The sequence below is a fragment of the Tachysurus vachellii genome, chromosome 13 (assembly GCF_030014155.1).
Source record: "Tachysurus vachellii isolate PV-2020 chromosome 13, HZAU_Pvac_v1, whole genome shotgun sequence".
NCBI lineage: Eukaryota > Metazoa > Chordata > Actinopteri > Siluriformes > Bagridae > Tachysurus > Tachysurus vachellii.
Window position 1 is genome coordinate 5925103 of NC_083472.1, and position 18932 is coordinate 5944034.

At 37.5% G+C, this 18932-nt stretch overlaps 1 protein-coding gene across 4 annotated transcripts in view; it reads left to right on the forward strand.

The window, feature by feature from the left end:
* immp2l (inner mitochondrial membrane peptidase subunit 2) overlaps positions 1–18249 on the forward strand; it is a 113629-nt gene extending 95380 nt beyond the window's left edge. For 2 of the 4 annotated variants that reach the window (XM_060885418.1, XM_060885420.1), the window contains exons 4-6: positions 971–1036; positions 7094–7196; positions 13663–18249. In XM_060885418.1, the coding sequence (XP_060741401.1) occupies positions 971–1036; positions 7094–7196; positions 13663–13842 (349 nt within the window). In that variant the 3' untranslated portion in view covers positions 13843–18249. The remainder of the gene's footprint in view (positions 1–970; positions 1037–7093; positions 7197–13662) is intronic. The other 2 variants (XR_009649394.1, XM_060885421.1) reach the window with 2 other exon arrangements.
* Positions 18250–18932: the final 683 nt, after the last annotated feature.

The following is an 18932-nucleotide window of genomic DNA, read 5'->3' on the forward strand; positions in this document are numbered from 1 at the left end:
CTGTATAGATTCTGAAATGGTGCCAGTGAAATCCCTGTAACAGAGAAGAAGTCAAAAGCCAACTACAATGGAGGAAGGATTCAGCCAGCAGAATCAGCTCAGTGTGCTTTCCAAGGAAGTCTAACTTGTCCAACTTGCTTTTCAAGGCTAAAGGGTCATAATATAACAGTTATTATATAAAGCTGTCATTAGGGTTTTTTTTTTTTTTTTTACAATCAGCACAGTTTGTAATATTTGGCTTGACACATTTTGGTAGCGTCAAAAAATCTCCTCAAAGGAGAAACTCTGGTCCATGGAAAGTCTGTAGTCAACCAATCAGGACAAGGAGGTGTGTTTGCATGTCTGTCAATTCAGAAACCCCACCTCTTATACTAGCTTTTAAGCTTTCCAGCTTTCTAATGGTTTAGGCTCGTATCTTTAGAATTTTGCCTTTCCAACCAGACAGCTTCATCTAACTTTTAACTTCATCAGAATTCACTGGCTTTACTGCTCTCTGAGATCAGTAGCTCTTCTTTTGGTTTGCCTTCACTATTTCTTTCCCCTCGTCTCTTTATTGTAATGTGACCTTGAAAATCTCTGTATAAACCATTTGTTGCCAGACTTCCTCTAATGAACCCAAAACGGACATTTCTACGACCTCAAACTTTGACCATCCTACATTTAATCCATAATTTTAATCCATACATTTAATCTAGATTTCTGTCTTTCTACTGAGTCAGCGCCATATTTTGAGGAACTAATGGAGGTAGATGAAAGGAGAAATTCATTTGCTATGTGTCAGGCTAGAAAAGAAAATAGACAATCGCACTAAATATAAATATATAACTTCTTTAATTATCGTTTAATATTATAAAGTTTGTTGTCGTTATCACTTCTTTTGCCTTTTGTTCCTTTTATCATTGAGATTTGAATCATTCTAATCAAGATATTTAACAATAGCTTAATGTCTCAATTTATTTCTTTTTTTCAGGTCTCCCAAGAACCCAAAACAGAAAATTATCAAGCGAGTCATTGCTCTCGAGGGAGACTTCATCAAGTCAGTAAACTTTTTTATTTATTTATTTATTTATTTTTTATTCATTTTTGGGTGATATCATTGTTATTCTGTAACGTAACGTCCTGACGTCAGACCGTTAGAGGCGTCTGTACAGACGGCTGTCCGGTAATAGAACGTAATTAATTCACTTAAAGCCTCACCATGGATTGATGAATGACTATTAAAGCCACTGCATTATGTCTCTGTAGCCACTTAGGAGAGAAAAAAAACACATAAAATCTATGATCACGCATAATAACCCGGTCTGAATTGCTCAGGCTGTGAATGCACACTGAAGCTCGCAGCGCTCATTAAATCGCCCAGGCTCGTCAGTGTCACATCCCAAGGTGATCTTTGGATCGGCAGCTGAAAAGGCAGCGCTGATGGCTCTGTGAAACTGATTACCTTTGTGATGGTTCAGAGATACGTGGGGGAGTTTGGCGGAAATGGATGCTTTTTTTTTCTCCCTGCGATGGCTGAAAGGAGCGATTTAATGACTCCTCAGACCCCTGCAATTGACAGCAGTGCCATTTACTAAAGGTTCCATCTGTGCGCCTTTTCCACTATGATGTCCACAGAACGTTGCATAACACTTTATTTTAGGTGCCTGCAATTACACACAGAGCTCGGAGAAGTTAATAAGAGTGAGCTGAGCGTGGTGTATTGTCCTGGTACACAGGGTTTTGCTGATATTCTCTAAACATTTCTGTATAATTTCCTTGTTGAGAAATAAACCTTGTGTTTTGAGGGTGTTTTTTTTGTTAGAGAAGGTTATTTAATTATTTAATTATTTAATAGAATATTTGTCAGCGGAATCAGGGTCCGCAGTGCACGCGTACAATAAAAGTACACAATGTTTACACAGTAAAAATTCTGATATATTGATATATTTATGCAAAAGCTATAAAGTTTAATAACAATTAAAACCGTCATGCTTTAAGCTCTGAACTTGAATCTAAGTGAAAAAAAAGCATATTTAGAGGATGCAAGATATCCGAACCGTATCACAACAATACCGTATTAGTAGCATTAAGCAGTCTGGGTTTTTTTTATCATTTATTATTTATAATTAACAGTATCATAATTAACTGACAGATCTGCTCAACAAAATCACCCTAGTGTCTAAGAAAACCAAAAATGATTGTAACCGTTCCAAACCCTGTGATAATTCTAACATTTTACACAATCATCTTAGAGTTATTACAGAACATTGTTTACACAGGATTCTAATTATTAACGGATTATAATAACACACAATAAACTACATTTAAATGGACTAGAATTAAATCGATGCATTATACTTTATTATGCTGCTTTTGACTCAAAAGTATGAACTTGGAAAGCCATAAGTTTTGAGTTTGGCATGTCGGAGCTGCAGAGTGGGGAAAAATGGCCACATCTTTGAAAGTGTTTTTTTGTTATACTACGTTCACACTTACAGTGATGTTATCACTGCTAGTCTCCAGTTGCTGTATTATGAAGACGCCAGCAGGCGTTCCTACTACTGGTTGCCATGGTAATAATGTTTATCAGCGGGTGACAACTTAGCATTCCAAATCAGTTTTCTTGTCGCTAAAATGAAACATTCTGGAGGGGTGTTTGGTGTTTGAGTATAAAATTCAGCAGTGTGTATCTGCATCATATCATATGAGATGAAGGAGATGCAGTGGGTGCTTTTGCCACAGATTACGTGCACTCTACTGTCCTCGCTCCCATTAGTAGTCGCTGCGCCGTTAGCTTTGTCATGTCTCTGGACACGCCCACATCTAGACAACAACGGTCACTGTCGTTCACGTCACCAGCCATTATTGATCATGAATTTATGATATATTTACTTTCTCCAAGCAGGGAACTCTATGTTATGGTCAGTGTTTTAGAGTTAAAGTAAATATTATTATATGATTTAACATAGCAAAGTTATATTTTTATTTACTGTTGATGCTGCTGACGTCTTGACTTCACTCTGCAGTGGACGAAACCTTCCTGACTTTCCGAGTAGGAATTTCGAGTTGACCATAGTTCACCTTTTAATGAACACTTAATCAACATTACCCACCAGCTTATGTAATAGACTAAACATATGTTGTTTGCATTAAAGAATATTGTAATTACTCTAAAGTATATACTAAAAGATTTGCCCATATGTCATGATGAAATCAAATCAACCACACAATCAAATAAATGCAATAATTTACACTGCAAAACAATACGCAAAATATACACTATAAATATGGTAATGTAAGAAATTACAGAAATTGCACCCAAATTCCACTCAAGGATACACATCTAAAAGAGCTCATTCCTAAAAAGGTTTAAGTATCATAAGGTAATACGTTTAGGGCTCTAAACGTATAAACTTGATTCAATTATAAATATGGGAACGGCAGCAGGACATTAAGCATCACCATGAACAAAGGGTTTACGTGACTGCGATTACCATTTAAAGTGACCACTTGGTTGATAACAACTGTAACAATACCAAGACAAGGTGTACGTGACCATGATTAACATTTAAAGACAATCAGCTAGACAACAAGGTGTAGCCCAGCCATTTGGGAGACATTCAATTCTTACACTCAACACACATTCTTGGCGGAACTTCATTTAAATTACCAAAAGGGAAAACTGTATATAATGCTTGAGCAGGATTTGCTCTGGGTTCTTGTTGACTCCGATGAACCCAAAGTACGTCATGTATTTTGTCACTGCTATGCTGGAATAAACTTCTTGTTCTTCATTAAGATCTTCACCATCATCGTCTTATTTTTACACTACGCATTTTTTATTTCTTACAGTAATTACCAATACACAAAATGTGCCCAATCTATAAACAGATGTAGATTATATATGAATTGTTTTTCACCAAAATGAAGTTGAATATTTTCCAGTAACAGAAAATAGTGTTTTATTCCTCTTACTCCACAATTACAGTTCGTCCTCCGTCATAAACACCTTTCTGGGTTGTAAAATTAAAAGTTACAGCTTGCAGGTTACAAAGTGTTGACACCGGAGACTGCTGACATGAAAAAGTCAACAATTGCACATATTTATTATACATTCATGTGGAGCGTACTCCTGTGTGTACGTTGTTACTATAGAAACAGTAACGAGTGCCTTGATATGAACTTGTGATTGCCTGGCAGCCTGCACTACTGTCAGATCTAGTGTTATAGAAAATGAATCAACACACTCTGACCAATCAGAACTGAGAATTTATCAGCACTGCAGTATAAATAGCATTAGAAAGTAAAAAAAGGCATATTAATCAGACTCAATCTAACCAGAGTATTTGTTTACATTTGAACGCAGCCTGTCTGTGTAATGGCATTGTTTTGTGGAGCCTTATAAATCTCAGAAAACAATATGACAGAAGTGCCGTGATGCTGGATATTGGCCTGGCTGTGATTACCTTTCAGCTCCGCCAACACAAATAGGTCGGTTATGATTCCATTAGTTAACAAAAGTGTTGCCAAGCAACACATCAACCGTTTCCCGGCTGCAGACTTGCTTATATCAGTATTCCTGATTTACACAGATGAAGTCGGACCCCTTTTCTTTTTCTCCCTCGTTCTTATCTGACTGCTATTCATAACTTCAATCTAATGCCTTTTTCATAACCGCATCCATATTTGTTACCTGTTGTGTAATCAGCGATGGTATCTGCACACCTGAAAGCGCTCTGATATACAGAACAATTGCTCTCATATGCACATCATCACTGCCTCTCCTCCAATCAAATCACTAGATCAGAACCACCGTATAATGCTTCTTTAGGCTTCTTGCCACCGTTTCATGTGAGATGAGTGACACTGTTTTGTTTTGTTTTTTGCAAGCTGAACGCAACCGTACAGCTGTCAAAGGACTAAATTACAAGCTTTAGTTAGAAAATAAAACAGTACCTATGAGAGTGCGAGTTTCTGCAAAACGGAGGGATGCAAAGTTTTCTGATAAATAGCTAGAAGATTTTCAGATGTTGTTGATAAAAATGTCCGGAAAGCTTATTGTGCAGTCTGTGAGAAATCATTTACGCCATGCACAATGAGTGCTAATGCAGTATAGTCCCACATGCAGTCAGCCAGCCACAAAACAGAAAACCCATTGAAATTCAAAAACTGTTGAAACGTCTGTAACACGTATCTGAATGCTCTTCATTATTTTTTGAAAAGACCTTGATGCAGGCTCTTAAAAATCTTTTCTCCTCCTGCGTTTAAGCTATGTTTTTCCATTCATATCTACACTAACGGTCCTATCGGATCAGTCATTTTATCTTCATTTATTTTATAATATATTTTACATTGCTTTGGAACCGACTGAAATTGATCCCTAATCGAGTACACATCTGCTACAATAACAACCATAAATAAACAACATTAAATGCTTAATCCATGTTAATAGTAACAATAGCTAGGATAGGATAGCCAAACTATATTATACAGTTAAATAATTGATTTTTATTTTCTAGAAACATTATTACTAATGATTATATGTTGAATCATAGCCTATAAAATACAAGTATTACTCTTTACTAATCATTTTTCTTCTCTGACCCATGTGTAAGAGTACAGTTGTTTTTGTGTTATTACTTAATACTACATTTCATCCACTGCCATTAATCAGCTCTGATTAGTTTTACTTCTTCTAATACAAAAATATAAAGATGCACCAATCATCTTAGATAATATTTAAATTCGTCTTATAAACACTCATATTCCAGTAGCACTACAGCTCAGGATTTCTGCCCGAGCTGATTTTGAAATGTTGAGCTCTAATTAGCTAATAGTGTCTTCTTAATGAAGGACTGAGTATTGATTATTGGGCAAAATGCTTCTGGCTGTATTTAAAGACACAGCAAGAAAATGTTCTCTTCTTATATCAGTTGTTTTTGTTGTTCGCAACTAAACGATTAGGCCACAGGTGTCAGTCTCAAGGCCTGCAGGCAAAATACGGCTCTGCCTCGTTTCATTTAGCCGAACATAAACCTACAAAGAAAGAGATAGGAGACATTTATGTTCTCTGCAGAAATAATGCTCTGTTACTTCTTCTTCTTCAATGTCTTTCTATCTACTGATGTATATCATTTGGCCTGTTTTTAGTCTTCAGCTGCCCAGTTTCTGTGAGTCTGTGACCACTGTAGTCTCAGATTCCTGTTCTTGGCTGATAGGAAAAGGGACACAATATGGTCTTCTGCTGGTGTAGATTATCCACCTCAAGACTCGAACTGTTATGCATTCTGTTCAACGTGGTTATAAAGAGTGGTTATTGGAGCTACAGTAGCCTCCTGTCAGCGAGAACCAGACATTCTCCTCTGACCTCTCTTGTCAACTTCCCACAGAACTGCTTCTTTTTTTTTGCACTGTTTTGTGTAAGATCTAGAGATTTTCATGCGGAAAAAAAAAATACCAGATCAACATTTTCTGAAATATTCAAGCTGGTTGTTGTCTGGCACCAGCAACCATGCCACGGTCATTGAGATCACATTTTCTCGCTGAGCCTCTTGGCCTGTATCTGTATGTTTTTAGAAATGTCATGGACTAGTCAATGTTTTTGTAGCTAAAACCGGATTAATGTAGTCCAGTTCATACAAAGCAATTCACCTTGCTCAGGATTCTTCTGGTCTATGTCTGTTGGTGATTGGTGACACTTGACACCTCTCGATGGGTTACATTCTAGTCATGCAACAATTTCAGCTGTAATTGTGGTTGGTGTATTTCATGTTGCCTGAGCGGAAAGTCTTTTCTCCTGTTCCTTCTGCTCATATCAGCAGCCTCTTGACCCCTGACCAATTAGACCAGGGTCCCCCCCAAAGCACCACTACAGATAAGAGACAGCAGCACATCACAGACTCAACTGGAAAAGCCAAGAATATTCTTGGTTTACTGTTGTCGATTATTGATCCAAAATTAATGTCGGTGGCAAAAGGGATATTGTGTTTTAGATAAGGGTTAGCTATCAGAAACATTGTTTTTCGTATGAGTTGTTTCTAGGAAGACTGAGTGAGTATCTTTCTGTTTAAATGCTACAGGGAAGTTTAACTCCATGTTGTTTGACTGTTTGCAGGACTCTGGGATATAAAAACCGTTACGTGAGAGTTCCAGATGGACATCTGTGGATCGAGGGCGACCATCAAGGACACAGCTTTGACAGCAACACCTTTGGACCGGTGAATCTATTGTTACTTTCTTGCTTTTTATTTGTGATAGTGAGAAAATTGTATTCCATGTAATATAGAATTGGCAGAGGTGCTAACAGGGATGGTTTAGTAGGGTAATCAGACCAGTCTCTAATAAACTTTGTCCAACAGATATGCATTTGATTCGGTTTAGCAGTTACTTTCAGTTCCACTTTTTCCAGCCCTTGTTACGTAAAGGTACCTACAGTAATGTACAGGCAATATGCTATTAGAAGTCTACAGATGATGTAATAAACTTTTGCAACTTCAGTATATTATAATTTTTTGCATATCAATACATGTTTTGTTAAAATGGTTTTGTGGGTGGGACAAACAATGTTTGGAAAAAAATTATCAATTATTACTTGATGTGAGCAATAGTGATCAGTGATTGGATGTGGAAAACAATAGTGATCAGTGATTGGATGTTAAAAAATATTGATCAATGATTGGATGATGAAAATAATAGTGATCAGTGATTGGATGTTGAAAACAATTTTGATCAGTGATTGGATGTAGCGAACAATAGTGATCATTGATTGGACGTAGAGAATAATAGTGATCAGTGATTGGATGTAGAGAACAATAGTGATCAGTGATTGGATGTTGAAAACAATTTTGATCAGTGATTGGATGTAGCGAACAATAGTGATCATTGATTGGACGTAGAGAATAATAGTGATCAGTGATTGGATGTAGAGAACAATAGTGATCAGTGATTGGATGTTGAAAACAATTTTGATCAGTGATTGGATGTAGCGAACAATAGTGATCATTGATTGGACGTAGAGAATAATAGTGATCAGTGATTGGATGTAGAGAACAATAGTGATCAGTGATTGGATGTTGAAAACAATTTTGATCAGTGATTGGATGTAGCGAACAATAGTGATCATTGATTGGACGTAGAGAATAATAGTGATCAGTGATTGGATGTAGAGAACAATAGTGATCAGTGATTGGATGTTGAAAACAATTTTGATCAGTGATTGGATGTAGCGAACAATAGTGATCAGTGATTGGATGTAGAGAATAATAGTGATCAGTGATTGGATGTAGCAAACAATAGTGATCAGTGATTGGATGTAGCGAATAATAGTGGGCAGTGATTGGATGTAAAGAACAGTAGTGATCAGTGAATGGATGTTGAAAACAGTAGTGATCAGTGATTGTATTTTGAGAACAATAGTCATCATTGATTGGATGTTGAAAACAGTAGTGATCATTGATTGTATTCTGAGAACAATACTGATCAGTGATTGGATGTTGAAAACAGTAGTGATCGGATGTTGAAATGTTGAAAACAATAGTGATCAGTGATTGGATGTTGAAAACAATAGTGATCAGTGATTGGATGTTGAAAGCAATAGTGATCAGTGATTGGATGAAGAGAACAGTAGTGATCAGTGATTGAATGTTGTGTTGAAAACAGTAGTGATCAGTGATTGGATGTTGAAAACAGTAGTGATCAGTGATTGAATATAGAGAACAATAGTGATCAGTGATGAGATGATCAGTGACCAGAAGCTGTAATAAGATCTGGAGAGCCATATTGAGTACAGGACAATTGCTTCCATCTTTTTATTAGGCATTATATTTCTATGAAATGAAGTATTTTGTAAAATAAGGTTGCTAAAGGTGTCTAAATAATCACCAGATCTAGTGAAACAATCCTAACTTGGCAACGCTGTCTGTAAACCAGTAGAAAAAATGGGAAGCAATGGGACTGTTTGAGACTGCAGATTAAGAAATGGAGGAGCTGCTTATTATTCTGTAGCCCATCACACAACTTTTTCTCGCTGTTTTTCTGTTGCTTGGCGCACATCTGAAAAAAAAATTATCTTTCTTTTCTACCAACATTCACTAGGGCTTTTTTTTGGGGGGTGAAATTATTTTTTATCTCTCTGCCTGCTAGAATTTTTTTAATAGCAAAGTTGGAACCTCTGAATTGGTCAAACACAAACACGTCATTGACATATGTCACCTCTATAGATGGCTCCAGAAGAAGGGTATGAAAAATGTAGGGAACACAGAGATAGCTGCTTCCTGAGGACATTGTTTACAGTCATGCACTGTTCTGCCACCTCGCCCACGCTGTGCGCTATACTGACACCACACACACACACACACACACACACACACACACACACACACACTTTAAATGTATTATTGAAAAGAACAGTGTTTTTCTGTCACTTTGCCCTCTTCTCTTTTCATCCCTACTCAAACAGTTACTGTATCAACTGACAGATTTTTTTTTTTCTAGGAAGATTTTAGATGTTGTGTTGCTCATGTTAAGGACCGGTGTTTATGGTCAGAGGCTGTTTTTACAGCAACAAGAGTTTGTGTCTGAATTTCAAATGTCCTTTTGTGCAGCCTGTGGCTCTGCGAAACGTCGCTGTATTTTTGTCTTCTTGCCCATTTTTAAATGATGGTTCTTGTCTGGAAGTAAATGAATAAGCTTCTCATGGTGTCTCTTTTATTACCGGTGCACATCCATTCCTCAGAATGCTTGCTGCACTTGCTCTCCTACACACAGACCGCATCGTACAGTGGTATGTTAGACATATTCGCCAAAACACTGTCAGGTCGTATATCACTGGAGAAATATACCTGCTGGATGTTTCGGGCAGTTTGTTTTTGCCGTTTTATTGTGGACTGCAGTTTCACCTTGACTTGATGCATTATGGGGTGAGGTGGGGGTTGTGTGTGCGTGTGTGTGTGCGTATATGTTTATGTGTGTGTTGGTGGGGCTGCAGCTGTGGGATGTAAGGCTTCATTTTTAACCTTGAAATAAAGGGTTTAAATGTTAGCTTTTAAACACTGCCTGGTGTTTTTATGTTTGTAAAAAGTGTGTAATTAAGACTAACACGGGGTGCCTCTTTTTAAAGGTCACAGCAGTGCAGTGATTTTGTCTTATTTAATGCACCTTACAGCACAGCTATATGCTGAACTTTCCTTTTTGACTGATTAGAAGGTGTTGATTCATTTTCTGTGACAGTAGCATTCATTGATTCATTGATTCATTTTCTGTGCCAGATGTGCCATAAAGGTGAATTAAAGGTTATTATTACTGCACTCATTCTAAGGAGGCTTTCACATGTTTAAGCTCTGTAACAGTGTTTGCATGAAAAATTGGTCAAAAAAAGCTGTCATGTGGACCAGGAAGCTCACCACGGTACCAAACTTGATACTACCTGTGAATTTGGTTGCACTGGAACTGTGCCACGATCATTAGTTTCCACAACATAAGTAATTTACATTTACAGCATTTGGCTGTCCTCATCCATAGCCACTTACATGTTTTTTTATATGACTGAGTAGAGGTAAAGTTCCCTGTAACAGTCAGAGGTAAAGTTCACTGTAACAGTCAGAGGTAAAGTTCACTGTAACAGTCAGAGGTAAAGTTCCCTGTAACAGTTAGAGGTAAAGTTCACTGTAACAGTCAGAGGTAAAGTTCCCTGTAACAGTCAGAGGTAAAGTTCACTGTAACAGTCAGAGGTAAAGTTCCCTGTAACAGTCAGAGGTAAAGTTCCCTGTAACAGTCAGAGGTAAAGTTCACTGTAATAGTCAGAGGTCAAGTTCACTGTAACAGTCAGAGGTAAAGTTCCCTGTAACAGTCAGAGGTAAAGTTCCCTGTAACAGTCAGAGGTAAAGTTCCCTGTAACAGTCAGAGGTAAAGTTCCCTGTAACAGTCAGAGGTAAAGTTCACTGTAACAGTCAGAGGTAAAGTTCCCTGTAACAGTCAGAGGTAAAGTTCCCTGTAACAGTCAGAGGTAAAGTTCACTGTAACAGTCAGAGGTAAAGTTCCCTGTAACAGTCAGAGGTAAAGTTCACTGTAACAGTCAGAGGTAAAGCTGATCCTTTAAATTGTGGTTTCCCAGCTGCAGTTTTTCAACAAACTACTTCTTTCCTGTCTTATTAACTTCCAGAGAAAGACAGAAGAGGGCTGATGAGGACAAAAAGTGATAGCTTCCTTGCTTTGCGAACATTGTGCTGGATTAATTGTAAATAAAAGGAATAGAGGAATATGTTAATCATTATCAAATCACTGAGACATACAAGAAATAAAAAACACTTTTTTATTGTGGCAGCAACGGCACCCTTTTGGATGTGGGAATTGAATTCACAACCTTGCGATTGTTAGTCCAGCACCTTAACTACATCCCAAAGTTACCATTAGCTGAAGCTCAATCATGGCCTATTGTGTTTCATCACAGGGTTTAGGAGTTTATTTGTTTTCGGTTTAGTTGTGATATTATACTATGGTACTAAGACTCGGAGACCTCTGCGTCCCCTTAACCCCCTGTTTAGTTTATCCTTTCCAGCCTTTCCAGGTATTTGCAAACAAATCCTCCAAACAGAGCTATTCAGAGAGCAGTAAGCACTTGGAGCTTTGTCTGGCTTTCTCAGCTGCCCAAAACATTGGGCTCTCGCTTGTCTGTTGCCAGATTGATTACTTCACATTGAATTGGCTCTGGTTGATCCTTAAAGCTAAAGAACAGTAAAGAGCATGTGCAATCACTTTAGAAGGTATAGAACTCGTGGTCCCAGGTGGTGCAGTGGTCTGTTGTGAGAGCCTGTTTTCTCTTAGATACTGTAGATGAAGTGTATTATTTTATGCCTAAATAATTGCTTAAACCAATTTTAATTGTGATTAAATGTCTTAAGCATTATCTAAAATTATTATTGTCTAGTCTCTCAAAGCTCGAACTCACAAGTTTTCAGAGTTCTCTAGATATGAATGTATAAAATATTTTTGTACTTTACAACTCCTGAAGAGCTGGATTTTTTCTTTTCTGCCCAGAGTCCATGAAAGTATAATTGCTCTGCTGTCGGGGTGATTAGCTTAGCCAATCACAAGTGTCTGCTAGCTGTGTTTAAATGAAGGCAGTGAGCTCTGTCTCCCCTCCAGGCACAGCTGCCCCATGTGACACTGTGTGAGTGATAGGGATGTTCTCAAGAACCCGGTTCTGAGCAAAAACCCGTTTTAAATGAGTAAAACCAAGGTCAGATATGAATTCCTCTGCTGTTGATGCTTGAGGATTTGGAATTTATGGCTAGGCTACACTGTCTAAATTGCATCTCTTTCTCTCTCTTTCCTGCACACAATGAATGGCAAGAGTACAAAGAGATACGATTTATTCGAGAGCACCGGTTGTAAATAGTGCAATAAAACCTTGGTCATCGTGATGTTTGCTAAACTGCTCATATCACCTCCATTATTAGCAAAGAACAATGTGAAACATGGAGTGATGGAACGCCAGGCGGCTCTAACAGCTTTACCAGAATGAGCCTTAACAGAAGGCTAATATTATTATTACACATTTGCCAGTAAATAAAAGTTAATCACTTGGGAATGCTATACATCATTTAAAGATCTGACGACTATATAAGCAGCAACAACAGCAACTTGTATGTATGTCATGATAATGAAAGATTTTTCTGTTGACCTGTTAATGTTTCACTTTAAGAATAGAAACGTAACAGAAGTGTTATAATGCACATAGAGCAATTAATTGTCATTGAACATACAGTAAATAACATTCGCCTTTTAACACAAACCATGGCTTAAATATGTATTGAAGTAAACTTATAGTTTATAGTAATATAGTTTTATTACAAAAATTCACAAATAGGTAATTGGATAATAAGCAAGAAGTATAGAAATATATAATGTACTTTTCTCTACAATGGTACGACATCTTGTCATTTACAAGACTTCTAGTGAGAGCGATCAAATTTCACCTAAATTACTGAATTTAATAAAAAAAGAATTACCTAGTTCATAGATTACAGAATAAATTTAGATATATATCCTTACACAAACTGAGAAAAGTCAGATCTAATTGTTGACTCTAATTAATAGTACTGGGAAATCGTTGTGACTCGCCTGAATATTAGGAACTTATCGTAATTAATCAACAGTCTGCAGACATGCTGTGACACGAGAAAGCTGAGAAACTGTCCCACATGAAAGAGAACATTTCATTTCTGCGAGCGCTGAGACATTCACTCTTCTTACTTCTCACTAACACATCGCTTTCGAGCTGCTATGCACGGCACCTTGAACTCATTATTAATGTTAATGACTGATGCCGCTCTGCTCTGCATGCTCAGGTTTACCGTGCTCGCACACTATTAAAGATTAAAGATGCTGTTTGAACACCATAACATCTTAAATTCTGCATGAGGAGTTCATCACTAGCAGCACAACACAAACAGAGCTAAATTAAACATTCCCCATATAATTTAATTCTAACGTAGGTTACAGATTTTATCTTCGGTCTCACTATTCAGTCAAATTAGTTTAGTTCAGTTGGGTGAGTTTGAAGCATTTTGGGAATGTTTTGTTTTATATATATATATATATATATATATATATATATATATATATATATATATATATATATATATATATATATAAAGGTCAGTAAACAGGATTGCCTTTCTACAGGTTTCACTCGGACTCCTCCATGGCAGAGCATCTCACATCATATGGCCTCCAAATCGCTGGCAGAGGATCAGACCATGTGTCCCACATGACCGCAGACCACTGTTCAATGGGAAGGATCACTGTTCAACAGAAGATGACGATGATGATGATGATGATGATTATGTTGACAATACAAAATGACCTCTTAAAGGGGAGTTACACAGTTTCTCGGTTTCTCACAGTTATACAGACTCTTACATGCAGGACAGATTGTGTGATGGTTGAAAATGTTTGAGTTGGCGATGTATGCTAGTATGTGTGTTTTTTTAGAGGTAGGATGAGGAGGTAAATAAATTTGATAGATACTGTAATATTTCCTGATGCTTGATTTTTTTTTCAATCACCAGTCTTTGACTGGTTTGATCATGCAAGCTAATTTATCAATTAGGAAACGTACCGTACACATACAGATCAGCTGCTGCTGAAGAAAGCGTGATACTGTGAGGCTGTTTACATTCACAGTGACAATTTGGCAGACGCTGTTATCCAGAGCGACTTAGACGTGCTCTGAAGTCTCTATCAATAAATACATCTTCATCCTGGTTTACTGGGTCAGGCATTAAGACTACTATTTTTAAGCTCAGTGAATCTTGAGACTTATTCTCAAAATAAAAATACAGCATGTGATATTTATTAGTACCTGTTTATCCACCGATCCATATTTAATCATTACTCTGAGGTCGAGTATCTCATGACTTTTAAGCCACTGCATATTTGAGGAAAAAGGTTGTCATGTGCATAAAAGCTTTAGACGCGTAACAGAGGCAGCAGTCAGTTTGCCTATTGATTGTGTGCTGCCTGTGACAGATCCATCCTTAAAAGGCACAGCAATGAATTTAGCCTGCACTAAAGCTCGGCTCTTTAGGGAGCTCAATCACTGTAGCTCTAAACTCAATAGGTTTTAATGCGAGTGGCCGCAGGTCAATACAGATCTGCACGCTGGCCTGTGATTAGTTCTGTGGATGGCAAACATAAATCGGCACTGATCTCAGGATATGTGAGAACAAAGAAAAACAGGATCTTATGTTCCTGAAGGATATGAACTGAGGGTTTTTTTTTTCCAATGTGTTTTTTGTTTGTGTCTTGGAATATTTTAATATTTTTTTTCTACGCAGAGGATAACCCTATCAAAGCAGCTTATTAGTATACTGAAACAGCTCTTCACTGGGGAAACAATCTCTTATTGAACACGACAAGCACATTACCTCCAGTGCAAGAGAAATTGAATCCCAAATTGAATTTACCTAAAAGCTAGTGGCAGAGGTGCATGCATGTGGGTGTGTGTCAGTGTCTCTCGCATGGAGCTGTTTGTCCACAGGGATGGACAGTCGGTAGCTCAGTTATGAGCTACAGGGTATCAGAGCCAAGTGATTTCAGCATGATTTAGATGGTCACACAGGATTTCAACCACACCAAGCAGACAGAGGTTATTCCTTGTATCCAGCGTACAGTATGTGTTGAGTAAATGTATCTTGTTTATTTGCTTTTTTATAACATCCCCTAATCATATTTTTGGGGTAATATATAACTAACTGAATACTAACTAATCCACTGACTGAATGTGATTCACTATGATTGACTGAATTGCTGACAGACTACCTCACTAACTTACACACTGATTCACTGTGACTGATTCACTTACTGAATCACACATTAGCTCACTGTTTCATCATGACTGACTGGCAAGCATACTGAATCACACACTGACTTCAATTTACTGATTTAGTGATTGACTTATACAATGACTCACTGTAATTGATTCACAATTGACACACTGACTCACACATTAATTCTCTGATTTACTGAACAACAAACTTTCTGACTCTCACACTGACCCAATATGACTGATTTACCTACTGACATGCTATTAACTAACTTGTTATTCACTATCTAACCTTCTAGCACAATGATTCACTGACACACATTGACTCATTTACTCACTGACTCACTAGCCCATTGGGACAGATTCGCTCACACTGTTGACTCAGTTACTGAATTACTGACTGATTCATTGAGACTAACTCACTGTGGCTAATATACTCAGCGATTAACACACTGACTCACTGTGAAGGACTTACTGACTGATTCACCAGGACCAACTCACTATGACTGATTCACTGATCAACAGACTGACTCACTGTGATGGAATCACTGAATAACACACTGTGACTGATTCACTAACACAGTTGATTCATTGTTACTGAATTACTGAATGATTCACCAGGACAGACTCACTATGACTGATTCACTGACTCACGGCCATCCTTGAGTATAATGTGAAACCGTCTCGTTAATGGGTTATTAAATCTCCACATTCTCTTTCCTTCATGCAACATAGTGATAAATCGACATGTATAAATATATTTTTGGGGTTGTTGTTAGCTGTTAACACACGATTGACTAAAGTGAACAACTGAATAAAACTGTGTGCTATCTGGTCTGTGGTGACCTGAGATGGGGGTTGTGTACAGTGCTGTTATTTACACCTAAAGGATTTGACCTAAAAAATTATTAGCAATGATTAGCTTAATAAAACTAATTTGTTTAATCCAAAAAAACAAGAGTAAAATTTACATAAACCTCATTAAGCCTAATTTACTTCCTCTTTATCTATATTAATGTCATTACCATGGCACAAGCACACAGTATCAGTAACCTAATTAATGCTGGTGTTTATTTCATTCATTTGCTTTAATTCATTCATCTACAGTAACCAAATTATCCAGAGCCTAATCAGGAAGCACTAGGTGTGAGGCAGGAATGCAGTTCTGATGAGACACTAGTCATTTGCAGCACAAACTAATCCACACCTAGTTCCAGTTGCAGTCAAGCTACCAGCCTGTTTTTGATTGACAGGAGGAAACCAAAGAACCTGGAGGAAACTGACAGATACAGGGAGAGCATGTGAAGCTTCACACAGAAAAAAACCCAAGCCCAACCTGGGACCCCTGAAACTGTAATATGTATAGCTATGGTAAGTAGAACTGTAGTAAATAAGTCATAATGTCATGTCTGATGTATCCAGTGCAGATTTAATTATCTATTTCAGCGTAGTCTTTTCTGGTGAATGATTTCTAACCTTTGTTGGTTTGTCTTTGGTCACGTAGGAAGTTAAACACACTCATGCTGTTTGTCCTCAGCGCTGGGCTTATTCCAGCCTGTGCTGAAGTGTGTGGTACTGCAGGAAGAACCAATTAAAACTCAATTTCAGAGCTCAAACTCCAGGGGCAGACGCAGGCAGCCGTGAGCATTCACTTGATAAGCTGTGTGTAGAAAAGTTGCTTGTTTGCTATTGCTACCTTCCTTTTGTACAGTGATCGCCGCAAGCCCTTAATAACACAGGAGATACAACTGGATATTTGCAAAGGATAATAAGCAAGTTCAGCAAATCACCACTTTGTGTGTGTGTGTGTGTGTGTGTGTGTGTGTGTGTGGATATGTAAGAGGCTATAATATCTCAGTGGGGACAAAATGTCCTGGCAAATGTACATATGTGCCATCTTCTCTACCTCCACCGTCTTTTCTACCTCCTTCTCTACTCTTGTTGTTGATCATATATTGTGAAATAGTTTTTAATTTAGTACCAAATAAGCTGCATGATGAAAGTAGTATGAGTAAGTATGTGGTAAACATCTGTGTGCTGGGGATTTTAAGATTCTCCCAGCAGCCTTTTGTTCCAAAGTGAATGAAAAACACTTTCTTCTGAAGTCCACTGTTGAAGGAAGTGAGAGACACTTTGGGAAACTTACACATGCACATAAAAAATAATGGATATTTTTTTATCCAAACACCTTTTTCCTTTTACACAGCACCAAATATAAACTGTTCATTAGCGTCAGCAAACATGCAAGTAGCTGTGACCTACAAAAGTCCTAAAGTGAATCTGAATGGATATATGGCCCTTAAACACAGGGATTTTCAGTGTGCAGAGCTTTGCCATCGCTACTAAACACACCACAGCTGTGGTTTTCTCTTCCATCATAGAAAAGTTTCCTACACTTGAGTGTTAATGTAAAATCACACTGCCCTCTGGAGGCCAAACTATGAAATTGACATTTGATTGGTTGGTTGAATTTGTCCCTGTAAAACACTTTATAGACCAACAGCTATTAGTCTTGGTACACTAATCTGATTGGACAAGCAATGTTCCAAGTGTGATATTTACTATAACTGCTTTTTACTGGGATGTAAAGCAAGCAAATATTCCACAGCCAACAAACCTGACCTTTGTAATCAAGTGAGAGATGTTGTGTTTAAATTCATTTTCAGGTTTTGTAGGAAGACCTAAATCCAAAAAAGAAAATTTACTCAGGCTCTGTACATACACAAAGCTTTGCTTGAAGAACCTGCTATTTATTCAGACTCATTCAAACTGATTCATTTGTTTCTTCATTCTACATTGGATTATACAAGGAAGGAAATGAAAATTTAAGACTATTTAAGACTATGGCCTTAAACAGAAAATCAGTGGAACTTCCCAGCTTTGAATTATGAAACCACTGGATATATGGATACACATTAGGGGTTTATAAGTAAAAAAAAACAAAACATTGGGTGTAGAGAGTTTTTCCGCACTGTAATTGGTCGAGAGTCTACAGTCACCTAGACGCTGACTGTAAACTACCAGTCACGCAGCGCGTATGCAAATCTTCCCCTAACAATCGTAGCAGAGCATTCAGGACAAATGGTATTAGATTTTTGTTGTTGTTGTTGTTGTTGTTATTGTTGTTACACTGTTATAAACTTTGATTTCATATTTGCTTAAATTAAGCAGAATTACACTTTACCGCTCACCTTTTTAAAGGTCTGGTTTACTAGTTTATATAGTTTCTGCACAACCTACGATTCTGGTAACGATCTTATGTTAGCTTGAAAAAGCCGTTTGGTTTTGCTTTATGAGCTTATTATTATTATTATTATTATTATTATTACACCAAACATTTCCAACCGTAACTCGTCCTAGACCTTTCAAGCTACTGACATCAAACTCGGCAAAGTCGTTCATTCAGGTCTGATTAGTGTGTTATTACTTTTCTCACAGTCTGAACACTCTGTAGCCAACCAGCTCAGGGACATAAAAGATACCAAAAAAAATGTATAAACTGTAATGTTTTAAAATGTTTGGGATTTTTTTTTGTGCGTCTTCCCCAGTTAGCGCTTTTACATTTATTAAAGTGAAGAGAAGAAATAAAGTGACCTCTATTCTGCTCTACACCAATTCGAATTAGTTT